Raw genomic sequence first — 16,809 nt, 5'->3', positions numbered from 1 at the left:
TTTGATCTTTGCTTTTTTACACTTTTGTACTTGGTAATAATAGAAGAAAACAGCTCAGCCTACACAGGCTTTTGGAGAACACAAGAAATGGGGAAGATGTCCCAATGCGGAGACACTCATAACATTTCACTATATAGGAGTTACACACTTTAGGCCTTAAGTGAACCTCAAGTTATACCCCTATTACATTTACAGATATTACAGAATTGCAGAAATTACAAGATTACCCGTAAGGATATACAAAATTACATATATACCCTCTAGGGGTTAAAATGGCTTTCTTAATACTTCCCCTCAAGCTGTACTTCAGTCCTGATCATGGACAGCTTGCCCTTCAAGTATCTAAGTTGTTCTTTAGTGAATGCTTAATAAATATGTCTCATTGCTATGTAACTAAGCTTCCCTCCTTAAACTTCTTGTTTGCCAACTTTTTAATCAAGAATGCTTTATTTCCAACCATCATTCTTTTGTTCAAGTCGTGCAATCTGTTAAAAAATGATTGTGCGAAGTTTGATTTGATACCCCATTGAAGACAATGTCATCCAACACCTGCCAAATATTTCCAATTGCTTCTATGTCCAACTTATGTCGTTCTTCATGCAGCATATCTTTTGGCTTTTTAATTTCTTTTATCATGGTGGCCTATTGTGTTTGATGAAAAGGATCCTCCTTGAGTTTCTATATAATCCAATTATATCCATTGAGCTGACCTTCACACTTTTAGTCTAAGATCTTATTGTAACTTGCTATATTTTCTTGGAGGTGAGAAAGAACAAAAGATTGATACTTCCATAGACATGTGAGCTATTCTTAAACATCCATATTGCCACACTGTTATCTTTGGATTCCTCGGCCTACATCCTAGTCAGTTTGAGAAGAGAAGTGCTTTGTAAACCTATTATTTTTGTAGGGGATGATCAATGTTTGGCCTGTGGGTTTTTCCCTTGTCTTGAAGAGTTTCCATGTAAAAGTCAACGTGTTCTCATTTTTATTTTTTTTCATTACATTTGTATAGTTTCTGTTTGGTTCACTGTATCTATCCAACTCTCACATATGTGGGAAAGGGATTTGATTTCCCAACACATGGGGAGCTTCCTAATGTATTGTTTTGCGCGAGATAAGCCACTTATGATGTTTTTGGGTGCAGTGTATCACTTGTCGCACCAAGCTGTTCTACTTGGCACAAGACCAGATCACCTTTTCTATGGATTTGCCCATATGCTTAATCGCAGGTTGTTGATAACAACCCATAACCACCTAATTTTGTGGGCCCGGCAACTCGCACTATCAACTATTTACATGCCATCTAAACATGCCTTTAGAGCATTTTCTGAGTTCTGACTTCTATTATTATCTGGCCTGGAAAGGAGAAATAAAGAGAAAGAAAGTTATGAGTTTGATTCATAGCAAATTTGTCAATATTACACTTACCCCGTGATTTTGGAATTTTTTTTGGTGCTCTAACTATGGGTTGTTGTTGAGTTATTAAACATTGTTACTATGACTTCATGTATGCATCATGTGAATTGTTATTAATGCGTTTTATGTTCTTGGGGCTTGATCTAGGATGTACTCAATTTTGTATACAATATACTTGTCCATACACATCGTACTCAATGAAGTAAGTTAACGAATTATAATACACATGCAAACACTGTAATTGCACGCTCCCAAGCGCACTTACGCACAAACACACTAACATTCTACCCTGTGTGATGCACAGGATGTAGACACTGAGATTATTTTGCTCTATCTACTGGGATATTATGTACTGAACAAGATAATTTATTTACTATTTGTTGATGAAAATGGAGAAAAAGAGGGAGGGAGGGAAGGAGGCTTATGTATTACAGAATGAGGGAAGGGGGCTTACGGATTAGAAAATGAGGGATGCTTATGGATTACAGGACTATAGAATGGGATATATGTTTTTTTTATAAATAAATTTTATGGAAAGAAAGTGAGAGGTTTAAGAGAGCCCCAACTACCATTTTCAATGTGTAATTGGTTGAGCCTATTAATTAAGAAAGAGATATTGTGAGAAATTAAAAGTAAATCAGGAGACCTTACTTAGGTACATCAAACTAGAAGGACGTTTTTCTGAGAACCTGTGGAATAGATAATCCCTAGCAAAATGATATATAGCTCTTCCATATCTCTTTCTTCTCAAAGCAGGGTCACATTAATATCTAACAAATTAAACATGGGAAGTGATATTGCAGGCTTCCACCATCCCTATTCACTCTTAGCACTGGGTTTATGGGTTGCCTTTTACCTTACTCTGAGCTCTGGACTTGTGGGATGTCCCTCTCCAACACCTTTTCTCTCTCTTCCCTCCCCCTTGTTAGTTCTACTCCTCTGATTCTCCCTCCCTCCATTGCTGATCATCTTTATCTCCTCTTTCTTTCTTTCGTTCCTTGCCTCCCCCACTCTTTGTGTCTAACTTTGTTCTTTTTTGTCAAAGCATACATTCACCACTAATATCTTCTTTATTGGTTCTATCAAACTTTGTTTTTGTACAAAAATATTCTTTTGCACTGGAGCACCTGGTCTGTGGGCTGCTTCTCTCACTTCTCATGAGCACTTTTTTTAACTATTTAATATTTATAAATATTTCTATATAGTCACCATTATAAAGAAAACAATTGGAAAGTGATGTATGAATAGGGCACTCTCTCTGATGCAGGGCATTGAGAGAGTGAAAGATCTAAAAAGGGAAATCTTTTGGAAGGATCCATCTTTTAGAACGATAAATCTAAAATGAGCATCCATTCATGCACATCAATAGTTAAATCTTTCTATTAAATTTTTGCTCAATGCGCTTAATATATTATTCCTATAGTACCTTTATAAATCTAAATAATTAAAGCATTGAACAATTTAAACCAGTAAAATACACAAGAAAATGCAAATACATAAGAAAATGCAAGGGCATACCTTAGAAAAAGTAATGGCATTATTGGGAATATTTAACATGTATATATTCTAACAACTCTCTTGATGAGGATATAATCAAATTTATAAATGACCACTCCATAACCAAAAGTTATGGAAATAACAACTTTAAATACAGAAATAACAACCAAACGTAATCTAAAACATGCCCTGGCCAACTTGAATCTGATAATGCAATGTGTGTGTATGTGTGCGCCCATGTGTGTGCGTGTGTGTGTGTTGAACTTTAGTTGTCCTTTTCCCATGTGTGTTTATTCCTGTTACTTCTTCTGTTCTTAAGAAGATTTTGATGCTCATTTAATTGGAATGACTAAACCTTACTACGCTTTCATGTTTCTTCATTTCAGGTAGTGGTTATGGCAGTCATATTGCCAATGTTGAGGCCTTGGGTTCTTATGTTATGAATATGTTTACTTTGAGCAGTGACCTTGATCTATCTATTAATTTTGGCTCCAGTGGAGTTGAGTTTCCTAGGGAGCAAAAGATTGCAATACTTCGAAAATTTTCAAAGGCATTATATGCTCTTCAGTGTAAGACGTCATTACTGACCTACTTTAATTTTTTTACATCCATCTATCTATGGTATTTCATAATTACTTCTATCATAAGAATGCTCTATTATTGTTTTATCATGGCTTATCTCTATGGTCCTTCAATGGCAGTACCAACTTTTGCCAATTAGTTCCTCCATTCATGTGTAGATACTTACGAAATGCAATTGCTACCATTAAAGATGTTCTTGCTCCCCATTTGTTTGAAGCTGAACATAGGACTTCTCGTTCCTATAAGAATTGGGAAACAAAGAGGGGGATCCCAAAGCAACATGATGTGCAGAAATCCTGTGATCATAGATACTTCTAGTTACACCTGTGAAACACGGGGAGATCTGCAATTTTGAATGCATCTGAATGTTTACTGGCATATGCGTCTCTCCTTTCTGGTCACTAAATACTATTGAACAAACAAACGCCAATCCTCCATCCTAAAGCATCCTAATGTTGACATGCTTTGTTACTATGCCTAGTGGGAGTTGCTGAGGTATGTCTCCTTCAAAGTGTTTCCCTAGATTGCCTGCTCTTGTTTGATTGTAATTGGAGTAGGGGTGAACTATGAGGACATTTCAAAGTGGTTTGCTTCTTTGTTATTTTTTCTTTTATTTCTAAGGGAAAATGTCTGAGTGGTTTTATTAGTGGGTCTTTTCCTTTTCAGCATGATGTGCTTAGCATAAGCATTACTAAAGCTTAGCATAAGCATTACTAAATCTCCTTTTGAACATTACTTTAGAATCAAAAGTTATGTTTGGTACTTTGGGCCTTCCATGTCATGGGTGGTTGACATGTTGTGACCTTTTTAACTAAATTAGTAGTGGACACAAAGTTCAACATAGATGCCTTTTGATCATGAAGCGACTATCCTTCACCAGGATATATGCCCTGACGACTAGGATTTGGAGCTTGCTGGAATTAGTGCTTGCAGTGGCGAGTTTGAAGGAATGGAAGGTCGATCTCATTTAGGAAATCTGGGAGTGGTAAACTGCAAATGATCCATATGCAGTTCTGTATGGGTTAGTGACAACCTACAAATTCCTTTGTGGTGGTCCTTAATCCTGTTTTAAGATAATAGATTTTCTAACGAAAGAAACGGATGTTCAATAGTTGTTGAGGATGGCAATTTTGATTTCATGGTTGTTTGTGATCGTTGGAAGCTCTGAAGTTACTTCTTGTAGAATGCCTTTTTGATCTTAGTTTTAGGGAACTCTCAGATATGATCATTCTCATTTTGGGGTTGTGTTTCCATTGTCCAAGAGTAGAATGGCCTATGGAAACCAATCCCCTTCTCTATGGAATGTGCTCGTTCATTTCTGGAGCTTGTTACCTTCATCTGCAAGATGTGTTCTCCCTTATATTAAAAAATGTAATCTTTATACTTCTTAAATTTTATAACAAAGTTGACAGTCCCTTCTCATTTTTATTGAGTTGGCTATCTATTCTACATCTCATAGAAAAGGTAATGGAGGATGTTGGTCATATTTACCCATGTTTTTGAGATTGGGAACTAGCCACATGTTGGCCGGCATAGTAAAATTGGGAATGGGGAGCTTGCTTCCCTGAGCCTCAATTATTATTTGGATGGGCATGAGAGTCATAGGACCCCATGTTTGCCTTTTCTCTGGTGATTTCATGGGAGCTCCAACAAGCCCTCTCCTTAAAAAGAAACAATAAAGATAAAAGAATAGGACTTAAATGTGTCTTTGAAAAAAAATAGTACATCATCATCATCATCATCATCATCATCATAGCCTTTCCTTAACTATTTGCGGTCGGCTACATGAGTCCAGATCCGCCATTCTGCTCTATCAAGGGACATACCGTTAGTGAGGCCATAAGTCCCCATATCTTTTCTCACTACATTCAACCATATCCTTTTGGGCCTACCCCTTGCCCTTTTTAAGCCTTCCATTTGAACTAATTTGCATCTCCTAATAGGTGTTGTACTGGATCTGCGCTGTACATGACCAGCCCACTTAAGTCTACTTTCTCTCATCTTATCGTTTATTGGAGTCGCACCTAAATTCTCCCAAAGTATTCATTTTGAATTCTATCCCTTCTTGTCTTGGTACTCATCGATCTCAACATACTCATCTCAGCTACACTCATCCTATGGTTATATTGTTTCTTGACCGCCCAAAATTCCGCATCATAAAGCAAAGCTGGTCTCATAGCTGTCTTATAGAACGTTCCCTACAACTTTATTGGTATGCGGTGATTACATAAAACTCCAGTTGTGCATCTCCACTTCGCCCACCCAGCTCTAATTCTATGGGCGACCTCTTCCTCAATCTCTCTATTTTCTTGGATTATCGACCCAAGAATCGAAAGTCGCTCTTTTTGAAAAAAATAGTATATATTCAACAAATTTTATATGTTACTTCATTGGAGAGTAGTTATGCCCAAGACATTCCCAGTTACAAAACAATCATTCAGAAGGTAGTCGTAATTTCTTTTGAAATATATTCTCGTTAATCTATTACTTTTTTTAAAGTATTTATTTCATGATTTTTTTTAATCTAGAACAAGTGCAACACCTCCCAATTTTAGGCCTTTTATGTTATACTTCTCAAACTTCTGAGAATGTTTTATTCCCATTCCACTGTCCTGAGGATTCTGGAATCAGTGGTTTAGTGATGGAAGGATGGGAGGAGTTGCACTTCTTCTAGATTATAAATAAAAAAGTAGGAGAATTTTCAATTATCAAAAAATATTGATGACGAAGAACATTTATGACTAATAATGTTTTTAGTTCTTTCCTAAATTATATTGATTTATTAACTAATTTACTTTTGCACAATTGTGAGCTAATGTTTCTTGTCACTTCACCATTTAAATTATGGAATTCACTAGATTGCCTTTGACGATTCATATTGCGTGGAATCTGTTTCCATAAAAATTTAAGTGTTTAATGAAATGAATATTGTCTTCCAATTTTGTTTGTGGTCGTTCATTTGTACTTTTCCTGCTTGCAGGTAGAGGATTGGTTTCAGGTGTCAGTCCAGTCTTGAGAGCTAGAGTTCCGGTTCTAAAGTTTAAGGATTGCAGAACTGGAATTGAATGTGATATTTCCATTGAGAATGTAGATGGTATTACGAGATCAGGAATTTTGCGGCAAATTTCTTCCATTGATGAACGGTTTCGAGAATTGTGCTTTCTGGTATATCCTTAGTCTTGCTTAGTCCATTATTTTTATCTTATGATATGCAGTTTGGTGCTTTTCAACCGAGTATTCTAAAATTTTTTTGGAACAGTTTTCATTCATCTTTTCTCTGCTAATATGGATATTTCTTGATGTGACCTAGTGACTAATTAACCTTTGTTTAGAAGACCCTCAATCATGTTTGGAGAACACCTTAAATTCAAATAAGGTTCAATATATATAGTTTAAGTAGGTAACCATCCACAAAATTAACTAAACAAACTTGTGTAAATCAACATGTAAATTAGAATTGGGTTTTGTTAGGGTACTTGTACTATAGAGCATTTTATAATTGTACTTAGCAAATTTTGGACCTTTATATACTCTTGTTTTGTACATGGAGCATTTTGTTAATAAATGTATTTTTTGTCATTAAGACGAGTGTGACATTATCCACATGAGGTGTGACATCACCCATATGGAGCACACTAGTGGCATTTAATGCTCCATGTGGGTGATGTCCCATCCCTTGTGTATGATGTCATACCCCTCGTAATGACAAAAAGTACCCTTACTAAAAAGATATTGTATTACGTAACAAGTGTATATAAGTGATCAAAATTTGTTGAGTACAGTTATGAATTGCTCTGTAGTGTGAGCACCCTAACATAACCCATTAGAATTTGCTTTAATGCATGGGAGACGAGATTTCGAATTCATAAGAGATTGAAATCTATCCTTAAATAAAATTCGCTAAATAAAATTAATTCTGATCAACTTTAAAGATGGCCTACAGCCTAGATAGAAGAAGAGGTGTATAATAACTTTAGATTAATTCTGAAGGGTCTTCACAACTAGTTCTAGGGATATGAATTAAATGGTACGTAAAAAATCAGGGTTTAAATTTAGATGTCGAAATAAGCTTAAGGGCCAATTTGGATGTGCCCAAAATTGCAATATTTTTGGATTGCAATCCAAAAATCTTGTGAAATAGATTTGACCCGTTTGGACAACCACAAGATTTTAGTAGATTATTAGATTGCAATAAAAAATTATGCAGTATCAAGGCAAATGTTACGATAAAAAAAAATTCAAATCAGACTTGAATTTTTTCGGATGAAAGTGCAGCCTTCTCTCACCCATTCAAAATGCGAGCCTTCTCTCTCTTATGCCCACCCTTTCTCTCTCTTCCCCCTCTCTGTAACCCTAAGCTCTCTAGAAATGCAGCATCAACTGATAAACCTTCTCTCTCTACTGGTTCTCTCGTCCTTTAGCCTTCTCCTTTCCCCTGTTTCTCTCTCTAGATTTGGATATGGTGTAGCCCTTTCCTTGTTTCTCTCTCTAGATTTGGATGATGGTGAAGCCTTTGACAATCACAAAGCCTTTGCCCCTCTATCGCTAGGTTTGCAGAGATTCAATGGGATTGCAGAGAATTGGCTGGTTGCTCCACCTTGTAAGAATAAAACTTCATAGTTCTCTGATATTTTCAAGAGCTCCCTAGGATCTGATTCCACTTTTTGACTAATGGAGAGGAAATCCTTACCTCTATGGCTCATCTCCATTACACTCATGCCCAACTTTCCCCATATATAGAGCTCAGATTGGGCCTTCTTGAGAACATTGGGGGGAAGAGTTGCAGGCCCTGCAGCAAAGTTGAAGACGCTTTCTTTCTCGTGGGGTTTGGAAAGCTCAAGTGGGGTAAGAGAGAAGATGGGGAAATGGCGGTGCAGGTGATGGAAAGGGGTTTCTGGGTTTTCACAGAAGAACAACCATTGAAAGAGTAGGAAGATCTCTTAGAGAGAGAAAGAGTGCTGAGAACTTTGGTGGGTTTTTGGAGGAGAGAGTGAGGGGTGGTGAGTGACGCCATTGTTGCCTCCTAGAGACTTAGAGAGAGAGAGTCGCAGAGATAGCACAGAGAGAAAGGGGGTTGGATTTAACACCTTGACTTTCACTGTGCATGAAGGAAAGAGGAGAGAGAAAGTGGCGTGAGAGGGAGGATCTTGTCTCGAGAGTGGGAGAAAGATTATGCAGCCTTCGCTGCAGGGCCTGCAATTCTTCCCCCCAATTCTCTGCAACCGCGTTCTTCTTCTTCTCCTTCTACCAAGAAAGAACTTTGGACCCGCCTCTTGTCTTAGAAAATCCTCAGTAGGAGATGGGGTAGAGGGTTTTTTTGACAAATCAATGAAATTAGACATCCAAACAATTTACCAACATAATCAAATAAGACAAGAATATTTTCCAATTGAGGTGGAAAAAACTTGCATTTTTTTCGCTGTGATTATTTTTTGGGGTTAGTTTTCTGTTTTGAGGGTTATGGTAAAATAAAAATATCAAGGAAGAAGAAAATAGGGAAAATAAGGGAGAAACAGAAAACTAAAAAAATGAGAAAGAATATAAAAGAATTTAAGGAAAGAAAAGGGAAGAAGGACAAAAAGAAAGGGAAGGACAAAAGAATTTCGAGAAAGAAAAGGGAGGAAAGGAAAGGAACATAGTAGGGGGAGACTAAAGAAGAAATTAAAGAATACCTAGAAAGGAGAGGACCTTGGGAGGTGCTACTGTGTCTTCTTTATGGCCTTCGGTTAGATAATTCTAGAAGCCCTTTTTGGGTTTTTTTTTCCTTTATCCAAATTTTAAAAGTTTAAGTACCAAGGGGCTAGAGGTTCCTCTCTCCCCATTTATACGGATTATTCAGAAATATTCTTAATAACCCTAAATGAAGTCAAATAATAAAAGGCTATACCACGAACTCTCTACAAGTCTAAAAGACATAAATAACCTTACGTAAAACAATCCTCCCTAGGTTGGAAGAACTCGATCCTATCGAGTATTCCTCCATGCAACGCTGATAAAGATTCTTCCGGCTCCTCCATAATATCATCAATCGATGAAGAATCAGCAATGAGTGATCTTATCAATGAACCAAGTGTCTATTGTATGAACCACATTGTGTATCAATGGTCTGAATATACACCACATCCTATATCTCGTCCTTAGTAGCTCTTGGTAACTCTACGATCTCCAGGGAATTAGCATCTAAAAGTACAGGTGGATCTCCTTAAAACTTACAGAGATTGGCAATATTAAAGATCAACGAGATGTGAAGGTTCTCAAGAAGGTCTAGGAGATAGCATTGTCTCCTAGCTTATTGGGAATATGGCATAGCCCTAATATTTGTTGACATAACTTGTTGTAGGTAAATGTTGGGAACTTCTCGTGCCTCAAATCTACCATGACAGAGTCACCTACTGAAAATTATTGGTCGATTTGATGCTCATTTGCAGCCTCCTTAACGGAGTTGGCTCTCAATCTGTCGATGATTTTCTTCTGTACTTCTTGGATGTATTGAGCATAGTCGTTGGCTTCGACTCTTCTCCACATTTAAGGTAATGGAACATGGTCTGATATATCAGGAATGGAGTGGCCATACACTATTACAAAGGGATTTTCTCAATTGATCTGTTTACCAAGCTATTATGGGCAAATTCTTCTTGAGAAAGACTCATATCCCACTTGCTGAGCCTCTCACCTATAAGATACCTCAACAAATTTTCTAAACTACTGCTGACCACTTCAGTCTGCCCATCAGTTTTAAGGAGATATGCTTTGCTGAATTGTAGAGTTGTATCTACTTTGACCATGGTGTTATCCAAAAAATGACTCAGGAATCTATTATTTCGATTAGATACGATCAATCTAGTATAGAGGTCATTTGACAAGGAATGAAATAGAGCATCTTAAAAAAATAGTCCACTGCTACAAACATGGCAGTATATCTGGTAGTGGTTCTAGGCATTGTTCGAAAATTCAGCCGCCCGACCACCTAGGCGAAAACTTTTTAAAATGCCTAGGCGCAGTTTGGGTGGGGGCATTATGCGTTTTTGCTTCTGGGCGCCCGCCTAGGCGCTATTGTCTTGGTGCCCGCCTAGGCGCTGCCCGTGACAACTTGTGGGCGGCAGAAAAAAACCCTTGCAAAATATGTAATTTTTTCCCCATAAAAAGCGGGGAAAAGGGTTTAAGGGGGTATTCTAACCCAATAGAAAATCCGTGGCCTTTAGGGTGAGAAAAACCTCTCAAAAAACTACTCTTTTGTGATTTATCGAAAGATCGATGAATTTTTTATATTTTCGATTTCTTCCGCATATTGCTTCACGTCACGCCTCAACTAAGCCAGAAATCCTTGTCCTTCACTAATGTAATAGTCTCTTTACCAAAATATCCGACAGGACCCCCACTATGCAACTCAAATGATGTTCTAGTGAAGAGAACTCTCTAGTATACACAATAGAATTTCATGATAGAAAAATCCATCTTGAAGAATAATTCTATGAGTAGGATCTATACCATTAGACTGACACATAGTTGTTGGGTTCGTGAATGGGACTGGGAGGGGCTTTGGGATTAGGAGTGAGGGATCGTGAGAGGCTAGAAGATCCCTATCGGTGTGAGTGCAGTCTGTACAATGCATTTGTTAGGGATCGAGATCCTAACGTTTTGGGATCTTGATCTGATCATGGGGATCTTGCTCCAAACCTTAAAAAGCATGTATAGTATGGGACTATATATACATGGTTGACTTTATTTACAAACAATTTGGTTGTTATCTCGGTCTTTAAGGTGGGAATTGAGATTCCTAATAGTGGGGATTGAGATCCCTAATAGTAGGGATTGAGATCCCTAAATGAAATTTAAAAATCGAGAACCCTTGGAGATACCTCTTATGGAGTGCCAAATCAAGTTCCGGAGCGGGATCGCCCCCAAGATTGGGAGATCCCAGCAACTATGGACTGCCAAGACGTACATCTATGATCAATGTATGGATTAGTAGTGTTCTGGTCCTCAAGAGATTCAAATCTACTAGTGTGGGAGACAATATTTTGAGTAGCAATTGACGAGTCAAGGAACCAACCACTTTGTTGTGAACTTTGGATTTATGCAATATGGTAAACGTGTATTCTTGTAAGAGTGTGATCAATTTAACATACCGGCTATTTTTTGTATGGTGAGAATTAAGATATCTCAATACCACATGTTTTGGATACAACATGATCTTCCTTCCAATCAAATGGTGCTTTCGATTTCAATAAACTTAATCACAAAATTTGATATTGTATCTCGAGTAATGGGTATGGGTCCAATTTCTCACTGAAGAACACCACAGAGCATTCCTCCTTACTCAATATAGCACCTATCCTAACATGGGAGGCATCACGATCCATCTCAAAGATCTCACTCTCAGAAAGCTCTAACATCAATGCACCTGTTGTTTTTGGAATTTATGAGTTGGAGACTCTCTACTACCTCTGGGGTTCAACTACATGCCCCTTTCTTCATGGAATTAATAATTGGTGCATTCATGATGCTAAAATTTTGGGGAACTCTCCAATATAATGAAGTGAGATCGTGAAAATTAGGGACATCAACAACGGAACTTGGCATCGACCGGGTTTTGATAGTTTCCAACTAAGCTGGATCAATCTTGATCCCTTCCATTGACACAATGTAGCCCAAAGTAATAAAACTTTTCAATAAGGTACATTTCTTAAGGTTGACATATAGCTTGTTCTTGCTCAGAATCTCTATTACTCGTTGCAAGTGTACTAAATGATCATCTCAGCTCCTACTATATATCAAAATATTATAATAAGTATATGCCACAAATTTTCCAATGAATGGTCATAAAATTTGGTTCATCGTTTGGACAAACTAAAGGGCATGACCGGCCACTCATGAAGTCCCTCATGAGTCTTGGAGTCTATCTTCCTCTCATTTTCAAGTTAAACGCAAATTTGATGGTAGCCACTCTTGAGGTCAATCTTTGAGAAATTTTAGTTCAACTCAACATATCCAGCATATATCATCAAGTCTAGCTATGGGAAACCTATACTTTTGGCATTCTTATTGATTGCATGACTATCAAATGCATTTTGCACATACCATCTTGTTTCGGAGTTAAAGTGCAAGGACCACGTGTGGATTCAGGCTTTCTCATTAAAGTCTTTTTCTTAGCGGTTTTGTGGCAGCCCATGAAACTCTTTATGCTCCTGTAATGGGCCAAGTGTAAGATTCTACCTCTGAGAATGAGACCTAAACCCTGAACCCTAAACCCTAAAACCTATCTCTTAGGAGGAGGGCCATCAAGAAACTCTTCTGGGGTTGAGCTCATTAAATTCCTCCAAGAGGTGTGAACCCTCTCATGGAATCGGTAGACTCTCAACTTCTTCCTAATCCATAAGAGCGTAGATTATATGTCTCCTTACTCCACCCCAGATTTCACTATTCAAAAGTACTAGTGCCTGTTTTTGGGTGGTAACACATCCTTTTTTTTTTGGAGCGTATTTTTCTTATTGTCCTTAGTGATAGACTAGGTGTTCTTCTCACCATCATGGTGTGTTTTTATACCAAATTGCTTGACAGCCAAGCAAAATGTGACACCTCGAGAGGGGCACACCACACAACATCCACAACATCTTTATAAGTTATCCCTGCCAAGAAACTCACAAGCTACTGCGATTTAATAGGGATCTTGTTCCCTTCTTTAAACCATGCAATGTTGTATAGCCTTTCTAATTTATTGATCTTAAAGCAAAGCTTATCATTCTCATTACTACCATTCTCAATAACAATTGTGCATAATTACCCATTCTGGATGATCCCTCTTGTGCAAGTAGTAGACATTTTACTTCTTCAAAAGCCACAAGAGTGCATACTATATGAAACTAGCCACCTCAAAATGCTTTCTATTAAAAAATACTAGTACCTTTCTCACCTCCTTCCAAGGAACTAGGGGTTTCACCACACCTTTCTTAGGTTGTACACATCCCTTTTATAAGAGTGTTATCTTCTTATTATCTTTGGAAGGACTAGGTGTTCTTGTTGCTTTCATTGTTAGGTTTATGTGGCCATTAAAGGCCTTATGAGAGCTTGTATAAGTATCATTTTATGTAGTAAAACATAAAGTGGGCTAACTAGGCAAATATTATTTGCTGATACTCGGACTAGACTCGACATGCTAGGCCAGCCGAGTTTGAAATTACCCAAGGTACCTGGGCATAGGGATGTAACCGAGAAGGGTTTAGTGGTTTAGCCCTTGATGAGGTCGGAGTATACTTGGATGAGAGCTAAGGGACTGTGTGAACCTTATGTATGATGAATAGCCTTTAGAGACAGGGCTAAAATTTTATCGTTGTATCATCACACGACATATACATAGATAGCCGCATTGAGATAGTGATCCGCCATTGAGCGTGAAGCATATGCGAGAGATTACCCCTATCCACTATAGAGTTGTGGTTGCATCATAGTCTAGGGGACCATGGTTTTATCTCTTGGGGAGAACCTGATATCCACAGACTGGGATTACATCCCCTAGTCTAGTGGCTGACTTTGGTGGTCCAATCATGAGGCCCTGTAGTGGATTGTGGTCATGGGAACTGCTGGGTCAGTTTGAGAAAGCTAGGTGGATTTTAGTCCATAATTGAAGGTAGAGTGCTTCTGTGCATTGATAAATTCCTAGATTTAGATGGATCCGATTCCCATCAAAATTAATTAATTTTATGTTATATGATTTTTAGAATGTTTATTAGAATTTTTGTGAATTTTCTGATATTTTATTTTTGTCATTTGAATTTATAAATTAAGAGAAAGTCATTTTTCAATGTTTTAAATAAATTACGAGATTTAAAATTCTAAATTGAAAATAAAATATTTTCTAAAATTATATGGGACTCTCCATAAAATATGGAGGTCCATTTAACACGTGGTGTTTGGGTGGGGCCTACAAGAGGTCACCAAAGGGTGGCATGTCCCACCCATAGGGGATTATTCAAACTTGCTTAATTTGGTATGATTATCCTATGCAAGTTGGTTTTCTAATTTTGGATGAGGCCAACTTGCACAATGAAATCAAATATTTGAAATATTTAGTAGGTCTTGTGTATCAAGATTGCTTGATTCAGAAATAAAGAATGAATATACTAAATTAGAAAGTAAAAGATATATTTTCTTTATTTAAAGATTTAATGGAAATATATTTACGAAAGGGAGGATAAGGTTATAACACCTTCCTTTGAATCTTGATGGTGATCAAAGGAATGGATGACTCACATCTCTCACCCCACAAGTATCCTTAGATCGACGGTCAAGATTTGATCTTACTCATTATGGTAAACCCTGAGGCATATAAAATCTATAATAAAGGCTCTCCCACCTCATAAATCTCTATACCAATTCTCTCTCTCCAAGATCTCTCTAAAGGGGCACGCCCCAACATAGGTTTCATCTCTCTCCCTAAAGTTTCTAAGGGGGCCATGCCCCAACCTAAGCTTGGGATCTCTCTCTCCAAAATAGCTCAAGGGGCCACGTACCAACCTAGCCTCTAAGATCTATTCAAGGTGGCATGCCTAGGATAGGGTATCTCACATCTCTCTCTCTCCCTCGCTTGTGTTTTCTAAAAGGCATGCCTAGCTAGGTTGGTTCTTGATTTATGAGTAGCAAAGGGGAACGTCCCTAGCTAGTAGATTTTTCTCTCTCTTTGATTTCTATCTTTGATCTCTTTAAAGATCAAGCCATGGGGGCTTGAACAAGACTAAGGCATTGAGGCCTTAGTTAGTTGGTTCTAGATCGAGACCTATATTGCCTTTGAGAGGGTTTCTCCACAAGTAGGAGAATCAAGAGACCGATAATTGATCTCGAACACCATTGGAAGGAGGAGACTCGACGTCGGTGTACTAAGCCCGATTGAGGTAAGCTCTGACAATTTTACTTCGTTAAATTTTATTTTTGTGTTGAAGTCTTTTATTCCCATAAAGCAATGAGTTAAGGAATTGATTTAAAGAATTGTATTCAATAATGGTAGCAAGTGAGAACCGTTGTTTTTTTTTTATTCTTATACTGGCAAGACCACTCACAATGTCTCAAACAAATAACTCTTGAAACAAATAAATAAAAGAAAAGAAACACGGTTCTCACTTGCTCCCACTAATGGATACAATTCCTTAAATCAAAATCTTAACTCATTGCTTTATAGGAATAAAAGAGCTCAACACAAAAATAAAATTTAAAGAAGTAAAATTGTCAGAGATTACCTCAACCGGGATTAGTACACCCCACCAAGTCTCCTCCTTCCAATAGTACTCGGGATCAATGATCGATCTCTTGATTCTCCTACTTGTGGCAGAACCCTCTGAAAGGCATATGGATCTCGATCTAGAACCAACTACCTATGGCCTCAATACCTTAGTCTTGCTCAAGCCTCCTTGGCTTGATTTTTAGAGAGATGAGAGATAGAAATCAAAGAGAGTGGGAGAGATCTACTAGCTAGGGGATGCTCCGCTTTGCTACCCATAAATCAAGAATCAACTTTAGCTAGGCATGCCTCTTAGAAAACACAAGATTGAAAGAGAGAGATGTGAGATACCCTAGCTTACGCGTGCCACCTTGAAGAGATCTTGGAGGCTAGGTTGGTGTGTGACCCCTTGAGCTCTCTTGGAGAGAGAGAACCCAAGCTTAGGTTGGGGTGTGGTCCCTTTAGAAACTTTAAGGAGAGATGAAACTTAGGTTGGGGTACGCCCCCTTAGAGAGATCTTGGAGAGAGAGAGAATTGGTGTAGAGACTTATGAGGTGGGAAAACTTTTATTTATAGATTTTCTATGCCTTAGGGTGTGTCATAATTAGTAGGATCAAATCTTGACCATCAATCTAAGGAGACTTGTGGGGTGAGAGATGTGAGCCATCCATTCCTTTGATCCACCATCAAGATTCAAAGGAAGGTGCTTGAATCTTATCCTCCCTACCTAAATCTATTCCCATCAAATCTTTAAATAAGGAAAGAATATCTTTTACTTTCTAATTTAGTATATCCATTACTTATTTTTTGAATCAAGCAATCTTGATTCATAAGACTTACTAAATATTTCAAATATTTGATTTTATTGTGCAAGTTGCCCTCATCCAAAATTAGAAAGCCAACTTGCATGAGATAATCATCACCACATTAGGCAAGTTTGAATAATCCCCTATGGGTGGGGCGTGCCACCCTTTGGTGGCCTCTTGTGGGCCCCACCCAAATACCACATGTGTTAAATGGGCTTTCCATATTTTATATAGGGTCTCATATAATTTTAAAAAATATTTTGTTTTGAATTTAGAATTTTAAATCTCATAATT

The 16,809-nt window shown here is 37.7% G+C and overlaps 1 protein-coding gene across 31 annotated transcripts in view; it reads left to right on the top strand.

Annotated features, from left to right (window-relative positions):
- LOC18443303 (protein HESO1) overlaps positions 1–16,809 on the top strand; it is a 51,174-nt gene that overhangs the window by 12,871 nt on the left and 21,494 nt on the right. For 27 of the 31 annotated variants that reach the window (XR_016049086.1, XR_016049085.1, XR_016049084.1 and 24 more), the window contains 2 exons: positions 3,303–3,485; positions 6,479–6,663. Coding sequence is in view for 27 of the 31 variants with exons in the window: in XM_011628366.3 (XP_011626668.1) it covers positions 3,303–3,485; positions 6,479–6,663 (368 nt within the window). In the remaining 4 variants the exon portion in view is untranslated. Of the gene's footprint in view, positions 1–1,147; positions 1,233–3,302; positions 3,486–6,478; positions 6,664–16,809 lie in introns of all 31 variants that reach the window. The other 4 variants (XM_088857890.1, XM_088857891.1, XM_088857892.1 and 1 more) reach the window with 1 other exon arrangement.

The sequence above is a fragment of the Amborella trichopoda genome, chromosome 2, assembly GCF_054954075.1.
Source record: "Amborella trichopoda isolate Santa Cruz 75 chromosome 2, AtrichopodaSantaCruz75HAP2 v2.0, whole genome shotgun sequence".
NCBI classification, from domain to species: Eukaryota; Viridiplantae; Streptophyta; class Magnoliopsida; order Amborellales; family Amborellaceae; genus Amborella; species Amborella trichopoda.
The sequence above is the reverse complement of the archived record's forward strand: the minus strand, read 5'-3'. Positions and strand labels throughout refer to the sequence as shown.